The 27,953-nt window shown below is 39.9% G+C and overlaps 1 protein-coding gene across 3 annotated transcripts in view; it reads right to left on the bottom strand.

The window, feature by feature from the left end:
• Positions 1–27,197, bottom strand: part of LOC128699621 (TATA element modulatory factor) — a 104,591-nt gene extending 77,394 nt beyond the window's left edge. For 2 of the 3 annotated variants that reach the window (XM_053792352.2, XM_053792353.2), the window contains exons 1-11: positions 27,081–27,197; positions 23,767–23,938; positions 22,163–22,294; positions 15,393–15,491; positions 13,207–13,367; positions 12,026–12,158; positions 9,199–9,740; positions 8,079–8,821; positions 4,343–4,525; positions 3,508–3,606; positions 2,837–2,994 (exon numbers count right to left, since the gene is read on the bottom strand). In XM_053792352.2, the coding sequence (XP_053648327.2) occupies positions 2,837–2,994; positions 3,508–3,606; positions 4,343–4,525; positions 8,079–8,821; positions 9,199–9,740; positions 12,026–12,158; positions 13,207–13,367; positions 15,393–15,491; positions 22,163–22,294; positions 23,767–23,926 (2,410 nt within the window). In that variant the 5' untranslated portion in view covers positions 23,927–23,938; positions 27,081–27,197. The remainder of the gene's footprint in view (positions 1–2,836; positions 2,995–3,507; positions 3,607–4,342; positions 4,526–8,078; positions 8,822–9,198; positions 9,741–12,025; positions 12,159–13,206; positions 13,368–15,392; positions 15,492–22,162; positions 22,295–23,766; positions 23,939–27,080) is intronic. The other variant, XM_053792351.2, reaches the window with a different exon arrangement.
• Positions 27,198–27,953: the final 756 nt, after the last annotated feature.

The following is a 27,953-nucleotide window of genomic DNA, read 5'->3' as shown; positions in this document are numbered from 1 at the left end:
AAGGTGGCAACAACAAGTAAGAGGGAGGTGAAAGTGTATAAACTAAGGGAGGAGGAAGTTCGGGCGAGATATAAGAGACTATTAGCAGAAAGGTGGGCTAGTGCAAAGATGAGTAGTGGGGGGGTTGAAGAGGGTTGGAATAGTTTTAAAAATGCAGTATTAGAATGTGGGGCAGAAGTTTGTGGTTATAGGAGGGTGGGGGCAGGAGGAAAGAGGAGTGATTGGTGGAATGATGAAGTAAAGGGTGTGATAAAAGAGAAAAAGGTAGCTTACGAGAGGTTTTTACAAAGCAGAAGTGTTATAAGAAGAGCAGAGTATATGGAGAGTAAAAGAAAGGTGAAGAGAGTGGTGAGAGTGCAAAAGGAGAGCAGATGAAAGAGTGGGAGAGGCACTGTCAAGAAATTTTAATGAAAATAAGAAAAAATTTTGGAGTGAGTTAAACAAGTTAAGAAAGCCTAGGGAAAGTATGGATTTGTCAGTTAAAAACAGAGTAGGGGAGTTAGTAGATGGGGAGAGGGAGGTATTAGGTAGATGGCGAGAATATTTTGAGGACCTTTTAAATGTTAAGGAAGAAAGGGAGGCGGTAATTTCATGCACTGGCCAGGGAGGTATACCATCTTTTAGGAGTGAAGAAGAGCAGAATGTAAGTGTGGTGGAGGTACATGAGGCATTACGTAGAATGAAAGGGGGTAAAGCAGCTGGAACTGATGGGATCATGACAGAAATATTAAAAGCAGGGGGGGATATAGTGTTGGAGTGGTTGGTACTTTTGTTTAATAAATGTATGAAAGAGGGGAAGGTACCTAGGGATTGGCAGAGAGCATGTATAGTCCCTTTATATAAAGGGAAAGGGGACAAAAGAGATTGTAAAAATTATAGAGGAATAAGTTTACTGAGTATACCAGGAAAAGTATACAGTAGGGTTATAATTGAAAGAATTAGAGGTAAGACAGAATGTAGGATTGCAGATGAGCAGGGAGGCTTCAGAGTGGGTAGGGGATGTGTAGATCAAGTGTTTACATTGAAGCATATATGTGAACAGTATTTAGATAAAGGTAGAGAAGTTTTTATTGCATTTATGGATTTAGAAAAGGCATATGATAGAGTGGATAGAGGAGCAATGTGGCAGATGTTGCAAGTATATGGAATAGGTGGTAAGTTACTAAATGCTGTAAAGAGTTTTTATGAGGATAGTGAGGCTCTGGTTAGGGTGTGTAGAAGAGAGGGAGAATACTTCCCGGTAAAAGCAGGTCTTAGACAGGGATGTGTAATGTCACCATGGTTGTTTAATATATTTATAGATGGGGTTGTAAAAGAAGTAAATGCTAGGGTGTTCGGGAGAGGGGTGAGATTAAATTATGGGGAATCAAATTCAAAATGGGAATTGACACAGTTACTTTTTGCTGATGATACTGTGCTTATGGGAGATTCTAAAGAAAAATTGCAAAGGTTAGTGGATGAGTTTGAGAATGTGTGTAAAGGTAGAAAGTTGAAAGTGAACATAGAAAAGAGTAAGGTGATGAGGGTATCAAATGATTTAGATAAAGAAAAATTGGATATCAAATTGGGGAGGAGGAGTATGGAAGAAGTGAATGTTTTCAGATACTTGGGAGTTGACGTGTCGGCGGATGGATTTATGAAGGATGAGGTTAATCATAGAATTGATGAGGGAAAAAAGGTGAGTGGTGCGTTGAGGTATATGTGGAGTCAAAAAACGTTATCTATGGAGGCAAAGAAGGGAATGTATGAAAGTATAGTAGTACCAACACTCTTATATGGATGTGAAGCTTGGGTGGTAAATGCAGCAGCGAGGAGACGGTTGGAGGCAGTAGAGATGTCCTGTCTAAGGGCAATGTGTGGTGTAAATATTATGCAGAAAATTCGAAAGTGTGGAAATTAGGAGAAGGTGTGGAGTTAATAAAAGCATTAGTCAGAGGGCAGAAGAGGGGTTGTTGAGGTGGTTTGGTCATTTAGAGAGAATGGATCAAAGTAGAATGACATGGAAAGCATATAAATCTATAGGGGAAGGAAGGAGGGGTAGGGGTCGTCCTCGAAAGGGTTGGAAAGAGGGGGTAAAGGAGGTTTTGTGGGCTAGGGGCTTGGACTTCCAGCAAGCGTGCATGAGCGTATTAGATAGGAGTGAATGAAGGCGAATGATACTTGGGACCTGACGATCTGTTGGAGTGTGAGCAGGGTAATATTTAGTGAAGGGATTCAGGGAAACCGGTTATTTTCATATAGTCGGACTTGAGTCCTGGAAATGGGAAGTACAATGCCTGCACTTTAAAGGAGGGGTTTGGGATATTGGCAGTTTGGAGGGATATGTTGTGTATCTTTATACGTATATGCTTCTGAACTGTTGTATTCTGAGCACCTCTGCAAAAGCAGTGATAATGTGTGAGTGTGGTGAAAGTGTTGAATGATGATGAAAGTATTTTCTTTTTGGGGATTTTCTTTCTTTTCTGGGTCACCCTGCCTCGGTGGGAGACGGCCGACTTGTTAAAAAAAAAAAAAAAATAATAATAATAATAATAATAATGCACATTACAGTGAGCTTCGATTTAAGGGATTTCAATTTAAAGGACTTTGTAAATACAGGCAAAAATCTGCCAGGCCAACTGATTCAGAAAATGTACAAAGTCCAATGGTTACAGAATTCTGTTATTCTTATGATCACAGTAAAACAATCCCAACTCTATCCACCACAACTGCAATTATGGCTATCCACTCTCCCCTGTTAATCCATTCAATCAAAGTTGACTGTATTTAAAATCTATCTCTTAGCAACATATGTAATGTCACTCTTTCAACAATGTATTCATCTGTACTGTATTACCTTTGTCATTACTTGTCTTCTTATTGTTGCCTGAAGAATCTGAAGCTGGTGATTCTGATCGATCATTGAGTAGAGAACGCAAGCCACGCTGAGCAGTTACCCACACACGAGAAGCTGTGGCAGATCCACGTGCAATGGTACTACCGTCAAGGCTTGGGCTGCAAGTTACAAACAAAATGAAGTGATTAACTAAATAGGTAAATATGTAAATGTTAATTAACGAGCAGCTCTGTAAGACAAAAAAGAAGTCTGGACATTAAAATTTAGTAGAGGTACTGGTAAATATTGTAATCAGGCCACCACAATTCTTTATTTACATTTTTTTTTTCAACAGATCGACCATATCCCAATCAACCAGCAAAGTAACAACACTAAAGATGACCTTGTTGACTGTTAGGAGAAATAGAAGAGACATGATAGGCACATATAAGGTCACAAAAGGATATGAAACCATAAAGAAGAATTATTAGTACCCTCAACAGGGAAAACAAGCAGTCACAGTCCTAAATTGAGAAAAAAAAAAAGGCAGAGATGAAAGGATAAAAGAATGACCTTTTCCACAGAGTGGCAGAATAATGCAATGAATTAAAACATGAGTTTGTAAGTGCTACACCAATGGAAATTCAAAAAATAATATGCTGAGAGAAAAGAGAGTTGCTAGTTAGACTGACCTTGAGATAACTTCTATATCTGATGAGGTAGTTGTTTCAACTTCATCTCCTGAGCTGTGACCAGAAGTGTGGCCAGATCCAACTTTAAGAGCTTCAGATCTGAAAACATTATACAAATTAATTATTAATTATAGTTTTTACAAACATTTCAGTTCAGGGAAATGTCATACCATGTGGAAGCTAGATCTTTAGAGTAAGGAAGGACTGATAAACAGTATGTGGAAAAATGGCTAAATTTTATGCATTAGGTATATGGGGTAAATGTGAGTCGTAAAAAGTGACTAAAATGCCAGGAGCAATGGCCCAGTAACCCCTTCTCCTGTATAAATTACTAAAAATGGGTCACCATACCTCGGTGGGAGACAGCTGGTGTGTTAAAAGAAAATATATGGGCTAAGTATCTTCAGACAAAAAGCTACTGAGGAGGATTCATAGTCCAACAAAATCAAGAGTAAGTTCTGGATAACAGATGAAAAAAGAAACGAAGACTTCAAGAGTCATACTGCCTAAGTGTGAACTGACTGGTGGATAAAAATCACACGGTACAATACATACATATATGAAAATTAAAAGTGAATATTTTTATAAAAAAATTTACTTTTTATTAATGGAATTCAAAGTTTTTGGGTCTACTGTTGACTAATGGACACTGTCAGATTTTCCGCAGACATCTTATAATACAGCGTGTTACATAAGTCTGTCTGAAATGCATCACATGTTAGTGGCTTTCTTTTGTGCTTAACAATACATATCTTATTACATGTAAACTACATATTGTATACTGCAGAAAGAAATAAAGTTGTTTGTGTGTTTTATTTGTAAGATATAAACTCACCGTTCTGAAGATGATGGGGAATGTTCTCTCTCTGGGGGAGACGATGCTCCACTGGTAGCTTCCTCATCTCCCATTGCCTCTTCCAGAAGACAGCGGACAACTGCTCCGCCTGAGCCAGTCATAGTGTCATCTGCATTTTCATTACTTCCTTGGCTCTCCTGCTCACCCATACGTGTAGCACTCCTATACAAAAATATACTGCTCAGACAGGCACCCCAAAGGTGCTAAAAAATACAACTTCTGTAGTCTTTGCCTACACAAGAGCAATAAACAGAACACTGTACTAGGTCACTTAATTCTGGCAAATATACTTCATACTAGTAAATGAGGATAGAAGAAATTGAACAGTATATAAAAGGATGCTAAATTTACAGAGCAATAAAGCAAACTGTGCAATAAACTGATATGAACATAAGCATGGCAAGAAAGTTGAAATTATTATTAATTTTATTTTTATTAACACATCGGCCGATTCCCACCAAGGCAGGGTGGCCAGAAAAAGAAAAATTTTCATCATCATTCACTCCATCACTGTCTTGCCAGAAGGGTGCTTTACACTACAGTTTATAAAACTGCAACATTAACACCCCTCCTTCAGAGTGCAGGCACTGTACTTCCCATCTCCAGGACTCAAGTCTGGCCTGCCGATTTCCCTGAATCCCTCCATAAATGTTACTTTGCTCACACTCCAACAGCACGTCAAGTATTAAAAACCATTTGTCTCCATTCACTCCTATCAAATACACTCATGCATGCTTGCTGGAAGTCCAAACCCCTCGCACACAAAACCTCCTTTACCCTCTCCCTCCAACCCTTAACATTTTAACTGTATTTGACATCCTAACAGGCAAGTGTTGTCTATATGTCCAAAGCACTGTCAATGTGTCCGAATTACTGGTACACACAATTTTTAGTATGCACAATTTTTCGTACCCACAAATCTGCCTCCTGTTAATATTTTTGACTTCAGCACACAACTCTTTGGGTTTTCTTCCATCTATTCATACATTTGAAAAAAATCTTAGGCCAGAAGGGTCCACACAATGTATCATGATTAACTACTTAGGGGATGACTATGTCCCATGTACAAGTACACTAATTAGCAAAAGCAAATAATGAAACCGGGAACTGTAAGCAAGTTTATTTAGGCACAAGCACACATATGTACAATTATCATACATAATGTAAATTACCAAGGATAACCCAATAAAGTCAGAAAAAGTGATTTATTTCCATTGTAATTCCACCACCAGCTGCCCAGCCAGAAAACAGGATGTGCAAGTGGCTCAAGGATAACTTATTCATTCCAAATTTATTATGATTTCATACTGCACTAACAGAGGAATTCATCTACAGAGCACACTAAGTATATTTTACTCAGGATAACCCAGTAAAGTCAATGTAAATAATTACCATGTTTTGAGAAGTACATGTACAGCCTCACTGTGAGGCTGTACATGTACAGCCTCACTTAGCGACGTACTCATTTACTGATGACTCAGACTTACAACGGGCTCACTGACCAGTATGCATACCTAAATAATGTAGTATATCAGAACTGATTTCCTCTATTCTTTTTATTACAATATACAGTACACTACTGTACAAACATTTAAAAAAATACCAAAAATGTTATAAGAGGAGCGAAGGTGACATTAAAACAATATCAGAGATGGCTGACACAAACCCACTACCATTATAGTATGCTCCTCACTTAGTGACAAATTCATTTACTGATGTGGTCTTAGGAACGGAACTCCGTCGTTAAGTGAAGAGAGGCTGTATTACACTCTGAAATATTTTTTTTTTTTTTTTCATTAACACATCGGCCATTTCCCACCAAGGCAGGGTGTCCCGAAAAGAAAAACTTTCATCATCATTCACTCCATCACTGTCTTGCCAGAGGCATGCTTACACTACTGTTATAAAACTACAACATTAACATCCCTCCTTCAGAGTGCCAGCACTATACTTCCCATCTCCAGGAATCAAATCTGGCCTGCCATTTTCCCTGAATCTCTTCATAAATGTTACCTTGCTTACACTCCAATAGCACGTCAAGTCCTAGAAACCATTTGTCTCCATTTGCTCCTATCTAACACGCTCATGCATGTTTGCTGGAAGTCCAAGCTCCTTGCACATAAAACCTCCTTTACCCCCTCCCTGCAACCTTTCCTAGGCTGACCCCTACCCTGCCTTCCCTCCACTACAGATTTATACACTCTCAAAGTCATTCTATTTCGTTCCATCCTCACTACATGTCCAAACCATCTCAATAGCCCCTCCTCAACCCTCTGGATAATAGTTTTGGTAATCCCGCACCTCCTCCTAACCTCCAAACTACGGATTCTCTGCATTATATTCAGCACTGACTTTTCTGAAAAGTTTTGACATGTTGCATCAACACATTCAATACAATTAAAATTTGTCAAAGGGTTCATTTTGTAAGCAAGATTTTCTTTCTTTCAACACACCGGCCGCATCCCACTGAGGTGGGGTGGCTCAAAAGGAAAAACGAAAATTTCTGTTTATTTATTTAATACATATATGTGAAATGTTAAGTCCACATGTGTCATTCAACACAATAAGTGCTGGAGACTTGATTCCCTATCCACTAATCATGAGACAGACGCACTACTAAGTTGTACTCGCCTATTTTTATCTTTATATTTATGACATATTATTTACATAAAAACTCAATAATTTGACAAATAATACTTGAAGGGAAAAGTCCCATGTTGAGGCAGCTGCTTTGTAGACCAACACTGTATGAGAAGAGTGGTCAGTAAATTAAAGCCCTGATTTTCCTGCATACCATAAACATTCAATGTTGCAAAAATTAACCCCATTACCTGAATGCAAGTCTGGTGTCTTAGTACCTTGCCCTACAAAAGATTTTACAACATTACTTTCCAGTAGTGTGTAGTAGGGTGAGTGCAGGCAATGTTGTGGTGCACGAGATACATCAAGAGGAGAGACTGGTGTATACATATCAATTTTTCACACAGGGTCATACAATTGCCCTGAGATTTTGTATGTTTATCTGGAGTTTTATTTGGAGTGAGTTCCGGGGTCAACGCCCCCGCGGCCCGGTCTGTGACCAGTCCTCCTTAGGTCAGTGTCCCAGGATGCGACCCACACCAGTCGACTAACGCCCAGGTACCCATTTTACTGATGGGGAACATAGACAACAGGTGGAAAGAAACACGTCCAATGTTTTTACTCTGGCTGGGAATCGAACCCAGGCCCTCATCGTGTGAAGCGAGAGCGTTAACCACCAGGCCACCTCTTGTCCCATGAATGTTGCACTCTCCCCACTGTGCAGCACTCAGAAGAGTTCTCATAATAAATTAAGAGACTAATTCTTGAGATATTAGGCATACATGCAAACAATATCTTTTGTTCAACCAACAACTTCACACCTTGTATATATGCACCCACTCATAATACTGAGATTAGTACATGTGTAAAAAATTTAGATTCTGTATGCAGAAATTGTACTGTACAATGGATACAAGATTTAAGAACTAACTGGGACCTGGTTAGTTGGATTTGACTCCTGGAGGTAGGATGGGCAGTACATGCACTTTAAGTGGTGGGGATTTGAAACTATCATGTCAACAGACCTCTGGCAAGACAGCAAAGGAATGAATGATAGCAAATGTGTTTTCCTTATTTTTGCATTACTCTGCTTTGTTGGGAGATGGTCAATGAGGTAAAACAAAAGTTAACTAACCAAACCATCTGAGAAGAATCCACTGAAGCAGTGATAGTGTCTGAGCTGCCTCCACTTTCCACAGATATATCCAATGATATTGCTGGTGCAACACCATCTGCTTCCTCTACAGCACTCCCATCTACACAGGTTACACCAGTCTGAGCAGCTGTTCTTCTGTCATCTGATGAGGCATCAATTTCTTCTGAATGGATATTGTCAACAGGAGTCACACTGCTCTCTGACGTTAAAGACTGCCCGGTAAGCTCGGGCAATGCTGTGTCTGCTGGGCCTGCAGGCGTCTGGTCATGACTGATTATAGTAGCATCCAATACGGTGTGAGTGCTAGAGGTTGAGGTGCTGTGAACACTCTCACTCACTGATATATCCTCAGTTACACTACTGCTGGCCTGTGAACTAGCATCACACTCCTTTACACCAAAGGAAACTTCAGTTGTTGCTTTATGGGTGGAGGCTAAGCTTGTGTCCCAATGAGTTGGCTGCTTTACTACAGCTTGTTCTAAAGCTTTTGTTTCTGAAACATGTTTCTCTGCACAAAGATCACTTATTATATTTTCTTGTATTGGAATACATGGACCTAGAGACTGCTGAAAATCTGTCTCGGTGTCAGTGTTAACGGGTAGCTGCAAGGTGGGCTGTATACTGACAATAATTTGTGAAGGGCTTAGGTCTTGTATGAGTGTGTCATTACACGAATCTTGATGTGTTGGTGATGAATCACTTGAAGAGGGGCCACTTAACACCTGAAAAAGAAAAAAATCTCACTTCCATATCAACAGTTATTAAAAGTAATTAAAGATAGCCAAAAAGAGCTCTGGAAGTCAGTAGTAGTACCATGCTTTTTGAAAGATGGGTGAGGATGTCATTTCATCTGTGATGTCTATGCTTTTCTTGCAAGACAACTAATGTATATGCAGTGGTGAATGCATTTCCTTCTCTCGGTCACCTTCTTGGTGAGAAATGACTAATGCACAGTACTAAAAACAAGCAAAAAATGCACGTGTGCACGTGCACACATACACACTAATTTCAATCCACGAAACATTCAGTCTTGAGTAATGTAACATATCTTTCATTGCAAAAGCCTCAGAAAATAACATTAACATTATTCAGCACTTACCTCTATGGAGGATGGTGAGGTGACAAGACTGGACGAACCAAGAACTTCAATCGATTCTGGAGAGCTAATGGGACTGGTTATTTTTCCATATACAAAATTTACAGTTAGTTTTGGTCTTGTTACTTCTGAAAAACTGCGCACTACATCTACATCAGGTGAACTACCATCTGATGTCAGCACTACTATACTATCTGGTGTGTTACTTTCAGAGTTGGCACAAGACACCATAGTTCTTCTTTCACTGCCTTCGCCTTTACTTGCATCCATGTCATTTTGCTGTTCTATTCTTTTATTAACTACATTATTATCCTGATCATCTTGCTCCCCCAAAAACACATCTTCAGATATTGCGGATGGAACATCCAGGTCAACTGATCGCCCAGAAAGTGAGCCTCTGCTCTCTTGGCGTACAAACCCTCCGGTGTCGCTGTCAACACTCCCTACTACGAGCCGACTTTTTGCAAAGCCTTCTACGTCAATAGCATCATCTGCTAAACTGTCTTCACGGGCCTCTAGTTCACCATGTATTGTACCAAACTCTCCTAAACAATAATAAATAAGTATTAAGAGTAGCAGGAAAATAACATATTCTAATAAAATATCTATCATTGAATTTCATTTATGCTATTGTACATATTTTGTTGCTTCCTTATAACATTGTATTCCAAATAAACCCATATTAATTTTGCTATAATACTGCTGCTATCTGAAGCTCACTGCATGAAAAGTATTCTGATCAATACTTTTAACTAAATAATTAAAAAATGGATAAAAATGTGAGTTACACACAATTATGTTAAAAATATAAATTCCAATGAGATTATTTGGGAGTGGACACACATCAGCAGATGGGTCTATGGAAAATGTGGTGAAGAGAAATGATGAGAGGAAGAAAGTGGGTGGAGCATTTAGGAATCAAAAGGAACAAAGAACTTAATCTATAGACAAAAACAGGAATGAATCAGAATATAGGGGTACCAACACTATTACATGCATGTGAAGCTAGGTTTTAAAGGAAGCAGTTAGAGGCAGTGGAGATAATATACTGGAAGACTGTGTGTAGTGTGAATATTATAGAGTGAGTTCAGAGCTTAGAGATGAAGTGTGGGGTTACCAAAAGTATAATTCAGAGGGATGAGGGGGTTGTCTACCCAGTGTTCTGAGGGTCAATGCCTCCAAGGCCCAACCCTAGACCAGGCCTCTTGGTAGATGACCTGATCAAACAGGCTGTTTTTGCTAGCCACATGAAATCCAACATTTGCACCACAGGCCAAATGATCAGGAACCAACTTTAGAGACTTGCCTAGTTTCCTCTTGAAGACAGTCAGTATTCTGTTGGTAATCCCGTGTTATGTATGATGGGAGGTTGTTTTTAGTCTTGGGCCTCTTTCATTTATTGTATTTTTTCTCAGTGTACTCAAAGCATCCCTGCTTCTCATTCTGGGTATCTTGCACCATCTGCTGTGCCACTTGCTTTCGTAAGGAGTAATTTCTGTATGGAGATTTGGGACCAATCCTTCTAACATAGTCCACATGTAAATTATAATGCATCTTTCTCAGCTGCATTCCAGAAAGTACAAGTCAAGGGATTCAAATGTTCCCAGTAATAGATGCTTTAATAAATTTATATGTCCGGTGAAGGTTCTCTGTAAACTCTCTAGGTCTGTAATTTTACCTGCCTTAAAAGAGGCTGTTAATGTGCAGCAATATTTCAGGATTGAGAGAACAAGTGCCTTAAAGAGGACCATCATTGGCTTGGCATCTCTTGTTGAGATGATCTTAATTTACAGAGAATGGAGGAAATTAGGGGGTGGCAGGAAGGAGGAATAGGGGTCATCTCAGGAAAGGCTGGAAGGAGGAGGGGGGGAGGTTAGAGGAGATTTTGAGGATCATAACATTAACAGTGGGGTGATTACAATGCTGGGAACAAGGGGCTAGTAACCCCTTCTCCTGTATAAATTACTAAATTTAAGAAGAAAAACTTTCATTTTTCTTTTTAGGTCACCTGCCTCAGTGGGATACAGCTGGTTTGTTGAAAAAACATTAACAGTATACAAAACTGACAAGTTGAAGTAGAGACATGTGCAACACCAGGATATCTTTATTTTGAAGGAGTGCCATGTTCTGTACATAGCAAGACACCTCACACTGAGTGACATGTCATTTTAATAAAGGATTGTTCTGTCTATGCATTTGATTTACTGAAACATTATCTTACATTTCCTAATTACCTAACTACAAACAACATAATATTGTGATTTCATTATCCTGGTATACAATATCTGCTAAATATACAATATATGTCGTTTGTTCTGGGATCATCTTTCTGTGGACCACTCTCAGACCAAACCATTTAAATTGGAAAGGAAATATTACAGGTATAACTATTAAGAAACACACAGGGAAGTAAAGATAAGTGAAATTGAATATAAGTAGAAGTTTGTAAGACTTATCTGCCATATGACATGTTCAAGAAAAAAAAAAAAACAGGCATTCAGCCAGATTGGTAAACATTTAAGAGGCTTCTGTTTCACATTATTATGACAGGTGGTAGTACTGTATCCTTCTGTGATATAGCTTTGATATACTTTCTGTGATATACCTTTGATATACTCTGTGATATACCTTTCACATACTTTCTGTGAAATACCTTTGATATATTTTGTGATATACCTTTGATATACTTTGTGATATACCTTTAATATACTGTATTTTGTGATATACCTTTGGTATACTTACTGACATACCTTAAATATACTTTTGGTGATATACCTTTGATATACCTAAATGATTATAGCCTACCAACCCCCAGGCCAATGACTCTTACCTTCCAGGTTTTGTTGGTCACCCGGCATGACCATAATGCTGCTCTCCCAGCCCCAACCCCATTCATTTGCTACTCCATCAGTGCTACTGCTCATGTCTGCAAGCTGATGCTCCTTGTTACTTTTGTCATCTAACTGTAAAAGTAATATACACATAAAATTATTTTTTCAATATCTAAGAGCCTAAGGTAAATGTCTGTATATCTAATGAATGCTAGTACAATTTTCTTTATACAAGAATGTTCTAAATCATTCAGTTATCATTACTTATGTTAACCCTTAACCCGTAAATGGTCCAAGCAGATCTACGTTCACATGTGTAGTGCTACAATAGTAGATCTACGTTTTTTACATATTTTCAAATATAACAAAAAAAAAAAGTAGATCAAAGTTTTTTTACACATTTTCAAATGTAAAAAAAACAAAAAGAAGATCTACTTTTTTTACATACTTTCAAATGTTGAAAAAACGTATATATACGTTTGGACCGTTTACGGGTTAAACTTTGATCATGCAGACAATGCCCACATGGTGAACTGTTTACAGTACAGAACTTCATAGATCTATGAAATGTTGTACATGTTTCTTTGTAACAAACATATAAAATGAATTACAAAAAAAAAAAAAAACTGACCAGAGAGAGAATGGCAAGGTCCACACAAGCACATTTTAAGGATTAAAAGATCAGCTTTAGAAATTTATTGAAGAGGTCATGAGCCCTGAGGTTTCTCTCTATGGAGTGATCAAGGAAACAAAACCCCCTCCTCACACTTCACTGTGTTAGCTGCTGCTGTTTAGCCTAAATGAACAAAAGCCACAGAATATCATAAACTGTGCTAGTTTAGCTACCTCTAGGTGAAACACTTGTCAAATGACTGCATTGAAAACAATAATCTGGTTAACAAGGAAGTTAACATGAAAGCCTGGCCTTAGGCCAGGATGCAAGGGCAAAAGATCCCTCAAAATCAGTCACAGGTATACACTAGAAGTTATTTTATACATTTCAATATAAATTAGCTATTATTAAAATGCAGTAGCTTGAATTAAAGATTAAATATTCAGTGTAAAGAGTCCAGCATTCTCATAATTTTCAAAACAAGCCAGTTTTTATAAAACAGCATAAGGAGTTTTGACAGAGTCCAATGTCTGAATATTAAAAATAATTAATTCTCTCATCTCTTACCTGACACCCTGTACTGCTATCATGGTCTTCCAAACTGGATGTACGGGGCTGAGTCGACACAGGACTGGTTGTCAACTGTAAGGTTGGTAAGCTGGTGCTGCTACGAGGAGGTTGCGTAGCCACAATACTCTTCTCTGACTCGCTTGTTGTTTCACAAACATCTGTCATTTACCATCAAAATAACCAGTAAGTACTACAACATCAGGAGGAGCCTTGAAAATGTATATAAAACTATACAAGGCTTGGGTACACTAAGTCAATTGACAGGGGTATCCTTGGTCTCTTATCCCAGTATATCTCACAATACTTCATAATTTTACTTAATAGGTATTCTTCTCCATGGGGAAGTGGAACAGAATTCTTCCTCCGTAAGCCATGCGTGTCGTAAGAGGCGACTAAAATGCCGGGAGCAAGGGGCTAGTAACCCCTTCTCCTGTATAAATTACTAAATTTAAAAAGAGAAACTTTCGTTTTTCTTTTTGGGCCACCCTGCCTTGGTGGGATACGGCCGGTGTGTTGAAAGAAAGAAGGTATTCTTATTCTCCATGGGGAAGTGGAACTGAATTCTTCCTCTGTAAGCCATGTGCGTTGTAAGAGGTGACTAAAATGCCGGGAGCAAGGGGCTAATAACCCCTTCTCCTGTATAAATTACTAAATTTAAAAAGAGAAACTTTTGTTTTTCTTTTTGGTGGGACACGGCCAGTTTGTTGAAAGAAAGAAAAAAAAAAGGTATTCTTATAAAATAATGTTTACAATTTAGCTTAATAAAGTCATAATTATTAAATCCAGTTCTTAACTAATCTCTGCCAAACAAATACAAATCCACCACACCACTTGCATTAAATGAATAAGAGTATACACAAAAATCAAAACATTTCGCAGAAAAAAAATAATTTAGGGAAAACAACTTACATCTGAATGTTCACAACGTTTGTAATGAATCTGTGGAAAATGAACAATGATATTTTACCTAACATGTCACTTGGGTGATAATGACTATTTCTAAAACTGTGACCTTGTTTCTTGAGAGATGCACCAATTTAATTAAGTACATACTTGGTAGGGTATGCAAAAGAAGAAAATTAAAAGTGAATACAGGAAAGAGTAAGGTTATGAGGATAACAAAAAGATTAGGTGATGAAAGATTGGATATCAGATTGGAGGGAGAGAGTATGGAGGAGGTGAATGTATTCAGATATTTGGGAGTGGACGTGTCAGCGGATGGGTCTATGAAAGATGAGGTGAATCATAGAATTGATGAGGGGAAAAGGGTGAGTAGTGCACTTAGGAGTCTGTGGAGACAAAGAACTTTGTCCTTGGAGGCAAAGAGGGGAAAGTATGAGAGTATAGTTTTACCAACGCTCTTATATGGGTGTGAAGCATGGGTGATGATTGTTGCAGCGAGGAGAAGGCTGGAGGCAGTAAGTAAGTAAGTTTATTCAGGTATACACAAATACAGTTACAAAGATTTATCATACATAGCAGCAAATGTGTAGAGAACCTAGGATAACCCAAAAAAGTCAGACTGAGTGACTTATTTCCATTGGGGTCATGTCCATTGAGATGTCATGTCTGAGGGAAATGTGTGGTGTGAATGTAATGCAGAGAATTCGTAGTTTGGAAGTTAGGAGGAGGTGCGGGATTACCAAAACTGTTGTCCAGAGGGCTGAGGAAGGGTTGTTGAGGTGGTTCGGACATGTAGAGAGAATGGAGCGAAACAGAATGACTTCAAGAGTGTATCAGTCTGTAGTGGAAGGAAGGCAGGGTAGGGGTCGGCCTAGGAAAGGTTGGAGGGAGGGGGTAAAGGAGGTTTTGTGTGCAAGGGGCTTGGACTTCCAGCAGGCATGTGTGAGCATGTTTGATAGGAGTGAATGGAGACAAATGGTTTTTAATACTTGACGTGCTGTTGGAGTGTGAGCAAAGTAACATTTATGAAGGGGTTCAGGGAAACCGGCAGGCTGGACTTGAGTCCTGGAGATGGGAAGTACAGTGCCTGCACTCTGAAGGAGGGGGTGTTAATGTTGCAGTTTAAAAACTGTAGTGTAAAGCACCCTTCTGGCAAGACAGTGATGGAGTGAATGATGGTGAAAGTTTTTCTTTTTCGGGCCACCCTACCTTGGTGGGAATCGGCCAGTGTGATGATAAAAAAAAAAAAAAAAAACTTTTAAAAGTTTTAATAATATTACCTTTTTTCCTAGTACCAGGAGGGTTCTCAAAGAAAGAGCCAGTAAATGATCCCCATAAACTTCCAGCCATGATGGCTGAACCACTTGACTTCCCTTCATCTGAAACACAAGAGGATTACAACATTATTTTATAATTTCCCAGAAGATAGGGCAACCCAAAGAGGAAAATACATTCTCCATCACTTGCTTCCCAGCTGCCCTTCTAGGTGGGCATAGATATCTAGTCCAGTTAAACTGGCATTTGCTTCTGAAGCAGATTTTATTGTACATCCCATATTCATCCTGTGAACTGTGGCATAAAAATATACACAAAAATATACATAAAAATATACATTTCATAATATTTCATTCTTTTTTGTGCTTGCAACTGCTAAATATACCACCATGGGCCCAAAGAAAGATTGTAGTGCCAGCCCTTTGGTAAAGAAGGTGAGAAACACGATAGAATTCAAGAAAGAACACACCAGCCAGGGTACTTCCCCACACACCAGCCAGGGTACTTCCCCACACACCAGCCAGGGTACTTCCCCACACACACCAGCCAGGGTGCTTCCCAACACACACCAGCTAGGGTACTTCCCCACACACACCAGCCAGGGTACTTTCCCACACACCAGCCAGGGTACTTACCCACACACACCAGCCAGGTTACCTCCCCACACACACCAGTTAGGGTACTTCCCCACACACACCAGCCAGGGTACTTCCCCACACACCAGCCAGGGTACTTCCCCACACACACCAGCCAGGTTACCTCCCCACACACACCAGTTAGGGTACTTCCCCACACACACCAGCCAGGGTACTTCCCCACACACCAGCCAGGGTACTTCCCCACACACACCAGCCAGGGTACTTCCCCACACACCAGCCAGGGTACTTCCCCACACACCAGCCAGGGTACTTCCCCACACACCAGCCAGGGTACTTCCCCACACACACCAGCCAGGTTACTTCCCCACACACACCAGTTAGGGTACTTCCCCACACACCAGCCAGGGTACTTCCCCCACACTCCAGCCAGGGTACTAGAAGGGAAGTAACCCCAGATAAGGATTTGGTACCTAAAGTCTTTATGGAAGGGGAGTCCCCTTCTAAACAACAGCATAACTTCTCCATCCTCTCCCCTCCTCCTGTTTTCCACACACCAACAAGAGTCTTCAATAAAGGTAAGTGTGATGTTATTATTGTTTTATGCTTGATTTCTCATACTTTTCTGTATGTAAATCTCTATTTAATCTGTAAAAAAATATTTTTAGTTAATACTTTTGGGTGTCTGGAATGAATTAATTGGATTTACATTATTTCTTATGGGGAAAACAGTTTCAAAATTTGTGAATTTCGACATTCGGCAAACTCTCTGGAACGGATTAATCATGAAATTCAGGGGTCCACTGTATTCACAGAAGAATAGGATCTAGACCCGAAATGTGTTAGTAGGAGTACACAGCCTCTCCTCACCTAACGACTGAGTTCCGTTCCTAAGAGTAGGTTAGTAAGCAAATTGGTCATTAACCCTTTGAGGGTCAAGACCCCAGATCCTAAACTCGTTCTCAGGGTCGAAAAATATTCAAAAAAAAAAAAAAAAAAAAAAAATTCTTATGAAATGATAGAGAATCCTTCCCCGATTGTAAGACACCAAAAGTATGAAATTTGATGAAAAACTTACGGAATTATGCTCTCATGAAGTTAGCGGTCTTGACAATATTCATGCATCGGCAATTTCACCCACTTTGAGCCTTATTTTTGGCCAATTCCAATGTTCCAGTCGACTAAAATCATAGCGTATTTTGCTAGAACTCTATTTGTTCTATCGATTGAGTATAAGAAATCGCCCATTTACCGATTTCAGTGGTCAGAAATTGGCAATTTGGCCAATATCAAACAAATTTCAGAAGTTGCCAATTTCAAAATAGGGTCCAGAATAAACAAGACAGACATTCCTGGAACTAAAATAACATTTTCTCTGTTCATTAGTCATGTCTCCAGGCCCCTCTTATTTTACTCTTGCTTTCCATTTTGAATTTTTCTCACAAAAAATAGAAGACTTACTGTTATACAGACTACTGCATTATTGTAAAAATGGTATAAATAATATCAGCACACTTGTGAAAGAATATTAGACTCACCAGTTGATGTGTATAGGACGCGTGGCATGATTTGTTTACTCCTGAACATCGGCAAAAATCGAACATTTCCACTACTTTGAGTTCAATTTCAAGGTACTTTTCATCATGAAACAAATCAAAAATCATCTCTATTTCTGTAATATATCTTCCATTCTATCAAATGAGACCAAGAAAACAAGAATACAACCATAAATATCACACGAAAATACACTGCAATGTCGCTGTTTTAAACCAAAAACATACCTGGAGAGTTCTGGGAGTCAACGCCCCCGCGGCCCGGTCTGTGATCAGGTCTCATGGTGGATCAGGGCCTGATCAACCAGGCTGTTACTACTGGCCGCACATAATCCAGCATATGAGCCACAACCTGGCTGGTCAGGTACTAACTTTAGGTGCCTGTCCAGTGCCTGCTTGAAGACAGCCAGGGGTCTATTGGTGATCCCCCTGATGTATGCTGGGGGATTACCCATAAACCCCTGGTTGTCTTCAAGCAGGCACTGGATATGGTCGGAGTTTTATTTTTCTCATTATGCACTGCGTGCTTCAGGATTTTTTTTATTTTATACTGTGCACACTGACCATGCAGACCCATTCTTTCTTATGTAGGCCTACAAGCTTTCTTCCACCAAATCTAAAGGCGCTAGAATTTATGTATATAAGTACGTGACGGTAGGATTGCTGGTGTCTTTTGTCTGTCTCATAAATATGCAAGATTACAGGTATGTCTTGCTACTTCTACTTACACTTAGGTCACACTACACATACATGGACACGTTTATTTATACACACTCATCTGAGTTTTCTTTCATTTTATCTTAATAGTTCTTGGTCTTATTACTTTTCCTTTTATATCCATGGGGAAGTGGAATAAGAATCTTTCCTCCGTAAGCCATGCGTGTTGTAAATGTCAACTAAAATGCCGGGAACAATGGGCTAGTAACCCCTTTTCCTGTAAAGATTACCAAAAAGAATAAGAAGAAGAAAATTGTCAAAGTGGGAAGTCTGAATGTGCGTGGATGTTGTGCAAATGATAAGAAAGAGATGATTGTGGATGTTATGAATGAGAAGAAGCTGGATGTCCTGGCTTTAAGTGAAATGAAGCTGAAGGGGGTGGGAGAGTTTCAATGGAGAGGAATAAATGGGATTAGGTCAGGGGTTTCAAATAGAGTTAGAGCTAAAGAAGGAGTAGCAATAATGTTGAAGGATAAGCTATGGCAGGAAAAGAGGGACTATAAATGTATTAATTCAAGGATTATGTGGAGTAAAATACAGATTGGATGTGAAAAGTGGGTTATAGTAAGCGTGTATGCACCTGGAGAAGAAAGAAGTGTAGAGGAGAGAGAGAGATTTTGGGAAATGTTGAGTGAATGCGTGGGGAGCTTTGAATCAAGTGTGAGAGTAATGGTGGTTGGGGATTTCAATGCTAAAGTGGGTAAAAATGTTATGGAGGGAGTAGTAGGTAAATTTGGGGTGCCAGGGGTAAATGTAAATGGGGAGCCTTTAATTGAGCTATGTGTAGAAAGAGATTTGGTAATAAGTAATACGTATTTTATGAAAAAGAGGATAAATAAATATACAAGGTATGATGTAGCACGTAATGAAAGTAGTTTGTTAGATTATGTATTGGTGGATAAAAGGTTGATGGGTAGGCTCCAGGATGTACATGTTTATAGAGGGGCAACTGATATATAGGATCATTATTTAGTTGTAGCTACAGTTAGAGTAAGAGGTAGATGGGAAAAGAGGAAGGTGGCAACAACAAGTAAGAGGGAGGTGAAAGTGTATAAACTAAGGGAGGAGGAAGTTCAGGGGAGATATAAGCGACTGTTGGCAGAAAGGTGGGCTAGTGCAAAGATGAGTAGTGGGGGGGTTGAAGAGGGTTGGAATAGTTTTAAAAATGCAGTATTAGAATGTGGGGCAGAAGTTTGTGGTTATAGGAGGGTGGGGGCAGGTGGATAGAGGAGTGATTGGTGGAATGATGAAGTAAAGGGTGTGATAAAAGAGAAAAAGTTAGCTTATGAGAGGTTTTTACAAAGCAGAAGTGTTATAAGAAAAGCAGAGTATATGGAGAGTAAAAGAAAGGTGAAGAGAGTGGTGAGAGAGTGCAAAAGGAGAGCAGATGATAGAGTGGGAGAGGCACTGTCAAGAAATTTTAATGAAAATAAGAAAAAATTTTGGAGTGAGTTAAACAAGTTAAGAAAGCCTAGGGAAAGTATGGATTTGTCAGTTAAAAACAGAGTAGGGGAGTTAGTAGATGGGGAGAGGGAGGAATTAAGTAGATGGAGAGAATATTTTGAGGAACTTTTAAATGTTGAGGAAGAAAGGGAGGCGGTAATTTCATGCACTGGTCAGGGAGGTATACCATCTTTTAGGAGTGAAGAAGAGCAGAATGTAAGTGTGGGGGAGGTACGTGAGGCATTACGTAGAATGAAAGGGGGTAAAGCAGCTGGAACTGATGGGATCATGACAGAAATGTTAAAAGCAGGGGGGGATATAGTGTTGGAGTGGTTGGTACTTTTGTTTAATAAATGTATGAAAGAGGGAAAGGTACCTAGGGATTGGCGGAGAGTATGTATAGTCCCTTTATACAAAGGTAAAGGGGACAAAAGAGATTGTAAAAATTATAGAGGAATAAATTTATTGAGTATACCAGGAAAAGTGTACGGTAGGGTTATAATTGAAAGAATTAGAGGTAAGACAGAATGTAGGATTGCGGATGAGCAAGGAGGTTTCAGAGTGGGTAGGGGATGTGTACATCAAGTGTTTACATTGAAGCATATATGTGAACAGTATTTAGATAAAGGTAGGGAAGTTTTTATTGCATTTATGGATTTAGAAAAGGCATATGATAGAGTGGATAGGGGAGCAATGTGGCAGATGTTGCAAGTATATGGAATAGGTGGTAAGTTATTAAATGCTGTAAAGAGTTTTTATGAGGATAGTGAGGCTCAGGTTAGGGTGTGTAGAAGAGAGGGAGACTACTTCCCGGTAAAAGTAGGTCTTAGACAGGGATGTGTAATGTCACCATGGTTGTTTAATATCTTTATAGATGGGGTTGTAAAAAAAGTAAATGCTAGGGTGTTCGGGAGAGGGGTGGGACTAAATTATGGGGAATCAAATTCAAAATGGGAATTAACACAGTTACTTTTTGCTGATGATACTGTGCTTATGGGAGATTCTAAAGAAAAATTGCAAAGGTTAGTGGATGAGTTTGGGAATGTGTGTAAAGGTAGAAAGTTGAAAGTGAACTTAGAAAAGAGTAAGGTGATGAGGGTATCAAATGATTTAGATAAAGAAAAATTGGATATCAAATTGGGGAGGAGGAGTATGGAAGAAGTGAATGTTTTCAGATACTTGGGAGTTGACGTGTCGGCGGATGGATTTATGAAGGATGAGGGTAATCATAGAACTGATGAGGGAAAAAAGATGAGTGGTGCATTGAGGTATATATGGAGTCAAAAAACGTTATCTATGGAGGCAAAGAAGGGAATGTATGAAAGTATAGTGTACCAACACTCTTATATGGGTGTGAAGCTTGGGTGGTAAATGCAGCAGCGAGGAGATGGTTGGAGGCAGTGGAGATGTCCTGTCTAAGGGCAATGTGTGGTGTAAATATTATGCAGAAAATTCGGAGTGTGAAAATTAGGAAAAGGTGTGGAGTTAATAAAAGTATTAGTCAGAGGGCAGAAGAGGGGTTGTTGAGGTGGTTTGGTCATTTAGAGAGAATGGATCAAAGTAGAATGACATGGAAAGCATATAAATCTATAGGGGAAGGAAGGCGAGGTAGGGGTCATCCTCGAAAGGGTTGGAGAGAGGGGGTAAAGGAGGTTTTGTGGGCAACGGGCTTGGACTTCCAGCAAGCGTGCGTGAGCGTGTTAGATAGGAGTGAATGGAGACGAATGGTACTTGGGACCTGACGATCTGTTGGAGTGTGAGCAGGGTAATATTTAGTGAAGGGATTCAGGGAAACCGGTTATTTTCATATAGTCGGACTTGAGTCCTGGAAATGGGAAGTACAATGCCTGCACTTTAAAGGAGGAGTTTGGGATATTGGCAGTTTGGAGGGATATGTTGTGTATCTTTATACATATATGCTTCTAAACTGTTGTATTCTGAGCACCTCTGCAAAAACAGTGATTATGTGTGAGTGTGGCGGATTCATTTTTGTTTCTAGGTCACTCTACCTCGGTGGAATATGACCGGTGTGTTAAAAAAAATGGATTAACCAGAAATGCAACTGGAACTTTTGCAAGGTACATGATTAATGTTCATAAGAGGAATTTATAAAAATACACAGTATGGATGACTGATTGGGTAACATTTCTGAAAGCGCAAGAAATTTATTAAAGACATACCATGTACTATCAATGACCTATTTTGTGTGGATTTACCCAGCACTTTTTTTATCGGGCACTCGTATTCCTATGGCAACATTAATGAGGTCCTCATTTTTACAGCTACTTAAAAATTTAATTGTGCTCTATGAGGCACCAGCCACTGGGGTTAATGTTACATCTAAGTTCACTTCTTGAAGAATAACAACTTATATAAACACTATGGTATGACAAGCAAGAGTACATGAAAGCACTTAAAAAGAAATACTCATTATCAGCACTTTACTCATGTTTTAAGGCAAAATACCTTTTGGTTTTGAAGTTAATCCTGGAGATGTCTCTATGGGCGAATTTGCAGGTGTAACAGGTGATTTTTTCTTGTCTAATCCAAATGATGCAAAAAAATTCTCGGATTCATCTTTCAGTTTTTCTGGTAGTCCTGGAAAATAAATGCTAAACTGAAGTTTGACCATAAAAAATATACTACTGCATTTTAATAAGAAATATAAATGTTATGAGACCAATCAATTTCAGAAGAGTGAGCCAAGCAATATTTGTCCTAAGGTCAGCTGGGCAAGATGTGTGGACGAATGCTGGGTGTGAAGACAGACCTAGGTGCCTGTCCTCGCGTCTCTTTGAGCTAAATGACCCCAGACAGATTCGGTACATCACATAAATATAATAACAAAGGGAGAGTGAGGATTTGGATATCATGTCATAACGGTGCAAAATTATGTGATGAAACATGGTTGAAGTTTGAGAAGTGCTGTGGAGTAGAATAGGAAGTATTCAGCTCCATATGCTACAGTTAACTACAAAATTTCACTAAGTTTTGATATGTTTATACAAATATGGATATCAAAGGGCTGGGAGATGCCTGAGTAAGTGTTAGCTCAAATACAGCACATACTGTGCTCCTCTTGTTATTATTTATTTTGAAATTTAGGCACTTAACCTGTTAACTGTCCAAAAGTAGATCTACGTTCGCTCGTGTAGCGCTCCGAACACAGATCTACGTTTTTTTTATGTGCTTTCTTATGGAGAAAATCAATGTCAGAGCGCTACGCGCGAAAAAATAGATCTACGTTTGGACAGTTAACGGGTTAGTCATTATGTGTGATTTGCCTAAACAATGGAGGTAAATACCTGAAAATGAGCAGTGAGATATCACAGGGCCTGGAGATAAATGAGGATACTATTCCTTATTCTTAAACAATACTAATGGGCTTAGAAAATTGAGAAGAGACATGTTCCATGTTCACTGACAACATTATTGTTAATGACAAACAAAAAAAAAGATTAAACCCAATGGCATAAGTCTCATCATCTTAAATTCTGCATAGAACATGTTGGACAGAACACTAAGATAAAAAAAAAAGACAGAAAGCATAACACAAAGCTGTGATGAGGATAAGTGATGACAGTGATAGTGACCTCCAAACAAGAATGAAAATGTTCATAAATTCAGGATACTAAGTGTAGGCAACAATGCAAGAAGTGGCTATTTTTTGAGAGATGAGGGAGGGAGAGGATCTAGATGCAGAACAGTGTATGAAATAAAATTCATTGTTAATGTACTTAAGTCATAACTCTTGAAGAAAACATCTGAGTGCTAAAAACAGAATAGCTACATCCAATAACACTTAATTTCTGTGTTAAAGTTTCACTCTAGGACTAGAGAACTGTCAGTAGACCTCCTTCCACTGACCTTTTTCTGCACATCTACGCACTTTTGATATCTGTGCCACCAGCTGCACAGCCCTCAGCAAGAGCCAGTACAATGTAATGAGGAACAGTTGACATGGAGAGGGTACTGGACACCGTGGTTCATGGAGCTTTCCACAAAGAGTAATTTTTCATACTTCAAAACGTTTCGTCTTAACTCAAAAGATCAAATATCAAGAGTCTCACCTTTTGGAGTTGGTACAGGTGTAAAATATGGAGTCGTTTTAGGAGGAAGTGTGCTGTCATTACTTTCCTCAATGTCAAGTGCCTTGTCAATTGTACGCTGAGCTTCCTTTAGTGCTGATCTGGCTAAGGAAGTGAGGCCGGCAGTATCAAACCAGCTCATAGTTGTGGTTGCCTGAACAAGCAGTGAAATTAAACATTTCAAATGAAAATAAGAGTTTTTAATTTCTAGTCAGTTATAAAAGTTACAACACAGTGGCAACACAATACCCAGAAATTTAAGCCTAAATCTAAAGAATGCCTAATACTTTGCAGAGAGGAAACCAACTTTAAATATTTTTAACTTAGGGCTTTCTCATTAGATGTGGGTTTGACTTCTTCAAATAAATGATCTGATTGTTTTTTGGATTGTGATATTTGCACGTTAATCCTACTAAAAAATGAAGAAAATTACCCATAAAAAATATATTAGAAAGCGGTGAAAGTTTTCAAGTTATGAAACAGTGCAACCTAACCTAGTTGAACCATCATTTATCTTACCTAACCTAATTTAGAAGTGTTTCATCAAACCATGTAACAGGCGGGGATTATACCCATGGCAAGTGAGTTGTAAAACTCCAGGCCAGTGCATAAGCCACTTGGCCAGCTGGCTACAGTAAGAGTCATCCACCATGGTATATTTCTATACCCATAGGGAAGTTATCTGGTGCCACCACTGTGACCACGAATGAAAGTTTTTACTGATAGTGTATAGACATACACAAACAGCCTCTCCTCATTTAACGATGGAGTTCTGTTCCTGAGACCATGTTGTTAAACGAATTCGTCGTTAAGTGAGGAGCATACCATAATGGTAGTGAGTCAACCATCTTTGATATTGTTTTAATGTCACCTTTGCACCATTTATAATATTTCTGGTATATTTTTAAATGTTTATACAGTATATTTAAATAAACAGAATAGAGGAAATGAGCTGTTGTAAGTCTGAGGCGTCGGAAAATGAGTATATCGCTAAGTGAGGAGAGGCTGTACTTAGATGAATCTTATTGTAGCCAGGTGGCCGAATGTCTTATGCACTGCCCTAGAGTTTTAGAACTCACTTACTATGGGTTCAATCCTTGCCTGTTCCATGGTTTGTTTGCAATTGTGTTATTACGATTTCATTAGATTATCAACCCCAAAGGGTCAGTAACACTGGGTAACCCAAGAAACACAAACAATAAGGCTTATTTTCACTGTGGAAATCAGATCCTTTTCCCAGGAAATGATCCATATCAGTCGGCTGACACCCATACTGAGGGAAAAGTATAGGCTAAAAAAAATGAGTGTCACAAATTGATACAGCAAATCAGTGTCAGTTAAGAAATCATAGCGAAAGGTGACAGTAAACATGGAACTGTCGGAGAGAGAAGGACGGGCAATGTAAGCATGTCAGAGCATTGAATACAGAGGATAAAATGAAGTTAATATGCACTGTGATGAACATGACAACTGATCAAGACATGACTGAATGGTTAATGGGATTCAAAGCCTAACAACTCCGCTAGGGATCATTAACCCTTAAATGGTCCAAATGTATATATGCATTTTTTCAACATCTGAAAGTATGTAAAAAAAATGAAGATCTTCTTTTTTGCTTTACATTTGAAAACGTGTAAAAAAAACTTTTATCTACTTTTTTTTTGTTATATTTGAAAATATGTAAAAAAAAGTAGATCTACTTTTGTAGCACTACGAATTTGAACGTCGATCTGTTTGGACCGTTTAAGGGTTAAAGCTGCTCATAACCTTTTGTATTTGTATTCTACCACTCTTCACCTGTCTAGACTTAAGTAGTTTATTAGTGTAGTATTACGTTAAGTCTGCCCGAAATGCCTCGGCATGATAGTGGCTTTCTTTGTTCCAATTAAATTATAAAATGTAAACACACATTGTAACCTTAGCAAAGAAATAAAATTTTATTTATTTATTAATTATTATTTATTAGTTTACTACCAAACAACATGTTAATCCCTAAAACAAGGTTTACATACATACATTCAGAAAAATACACCTCTAAATGTATTTATCCTGTGAAGAGGTGTTGAACTCGCAGAACCTTACAAGAAGAGATAAAAAAAAGCATATACAAAAGTACATAATCATTCTACCAAAATTCAACTACTAATGTGATTATCTGAGTAAGATAAGAGATAAGATTTTGTTCGGATTTTTAACCCTGGAGAGTTAGCCACCCAGGATAACCCAGGAAAGTCAGTGCATCATCAAGGGAGTCTTATTTTCACTGGGGTCCTTAAATCTCATCCCCCAGGATGCGGCCCACGCCAGTCGACTAACACCCAGGTACCTACTTACTGCTAGGTGAGCAGTGACAACAGGTGTAAGGAAATACACACAATGTTTACACCCTTGCTGGGAATCGAACTATTTTATCATTATTGCAAAAGGCAAAATCATGTAAGAAAATTAAAATATATTTAATGTACAAAAAAATGATCCCACCAGGAAATGAAGTTTCTCTCACTTCCCTTGGATCAAATTTGTTACCTCCCATTTCCCAGGTGTTGTATGACCCCCCTACAGGTTTGACTCTCCACCATGAATATATAATGCATAAAATTGGTGAAGATAAAGCAAACGAAATTCTACATACAAAATTGCCGTAGCTTCATAATGCAAAAAAAAAAAAAAAAATGCCAGACCCCAAACTAAGGTATAATAGATCTACCAGTCTTAAGAAATCGTAATGACACGATTGCAAATAAACCATACCCCCGGCCAGAACCCCCATAACTCAAAACTCCAGCCCGTCGAGTACCGCGGGTTCAAATAGATCTACCAGTGTTATTATATTCATGGAGAAGCGATAAACCCGTTGGGTCATACAGCACCTTGGGAATGTCATTATAATCAAAACAAGTGCTAAACCCACAAGGGTCATATAGCACTGACTAGGGAATGGAAGGTAATTCAGTCTGATCCGAGGAGGAACGTAGCTCCAATTCCTTGATCAAGAGCCCATCATTGCCCGGCAGCCCCGTAATTTATTTAGGTACAGGACGATAAGCCTATAATTAATAACCAGCACTATACACCTCTGAATTATAATCACCATTATAGGCCTACAATACATTTAGATAACATAAGTAACATTGTTTTTGTTTTTTTCTATAACTAAAACCAAAATAAAGATGGTAATATAGACGTCAGGTGAGTGGCCACGTAGCTTAGTCTGGCCTATTATGTCTTATTTCTGGATTATAGAGCATAATTATGTAGGTATGTATAATTAGGAAGGTGTATATATGTGTAGGTACCTGTGTAAGGGAGATATGATGGCTACATGAGGAGCCGCTGTAGGTACCAGAGGTGAATATTGTTGTGATAGTTGACACGCAAGCAAGACCTCCAGGGCTCCCTCCACCCCTCCCTCCCTCCTGGCCCCCACCCTCCTGGCTCCCCCCTCCCGCCCTCCCGGCTCCCTCCCTCCCTTCTGGCTCCCTCCCTCCCTCCTCGCTCCCTCCACCCCTCCTGGCTCCCTCCCTCCTGGCCCCCACCCTCCTGGCTCCCCCCCTCCCGGCTCCCTCCCTCCCTTCTGGCTCCCTCCCTCCCTCCTCGCTCCCTCCACCCCTCCTGGCTCCCTCCCTCCTGGCCCCCACCCTCCTGGCTCCCCCCCTCCCGGCTCCCTCCCTCCCTTCTGGCTCCCTCCCTCCCTCCTCGCTCCCTCCACCCCTCCTGGCTCCCTCCCTCCTGGCCCCCACCCTCCTGGCTCCCCCCTCCCGGCTCAATCCCTCCCTTCTGGCTCCCTCCCTCCCTCCTCGCTCCCTCCACCCCTCCTGGCTCCCTCCCTCCTGGCCCCCACCCTCCTGGCTCCCCCCCTCCCGGCTCCCTCCCTCCCTTCTGGCTCCCTCCCTCCCTCCTCGCTCCCTCCACCCCTCCTGGCTCCCTCCCTCCTGGCCCCCACCCTCCTGGCTCCCCCCCTCCCGGCTCCCTCCCTCCCTTCTGGCTCCCTCCCTCCCTCCTCGCTCCCTCCACCCCTCCTGGCTCCCTCCCTCCTGGCCCCCACCCTCCTGGCTCCCCCCCTCCCGGCTCCCTCCCTCCCGCCTGGCTCCCTCCCTCCCTCCCTCCCGGCTCCCTCCCTCCCGGCTTCTCTCCCTCCCTCCCTCCCGGCTTCTCTCCCTCCCTCCCGG

Source organism: Cherax quadricarinatus, chromosome 67, assembly GCF_038502225.1.
Source record: "Cherax quadricarinatus isolate ZL_2023a chromosome 67, ASM3850222v1, whole genome shotgun sequence".
Taxonomy (NCBI): Eukaryota; Metazoa; Arthropoda; class Malacostraca; order Decapoda; family Parastacidae; genus Cherax; species Cherax quadricarinatus.
The sequence above is the reverse complement of the archived record's forward strand: the minus strand, read 5'-3'. Positions and strand labels throughout refer to the sequence as shown.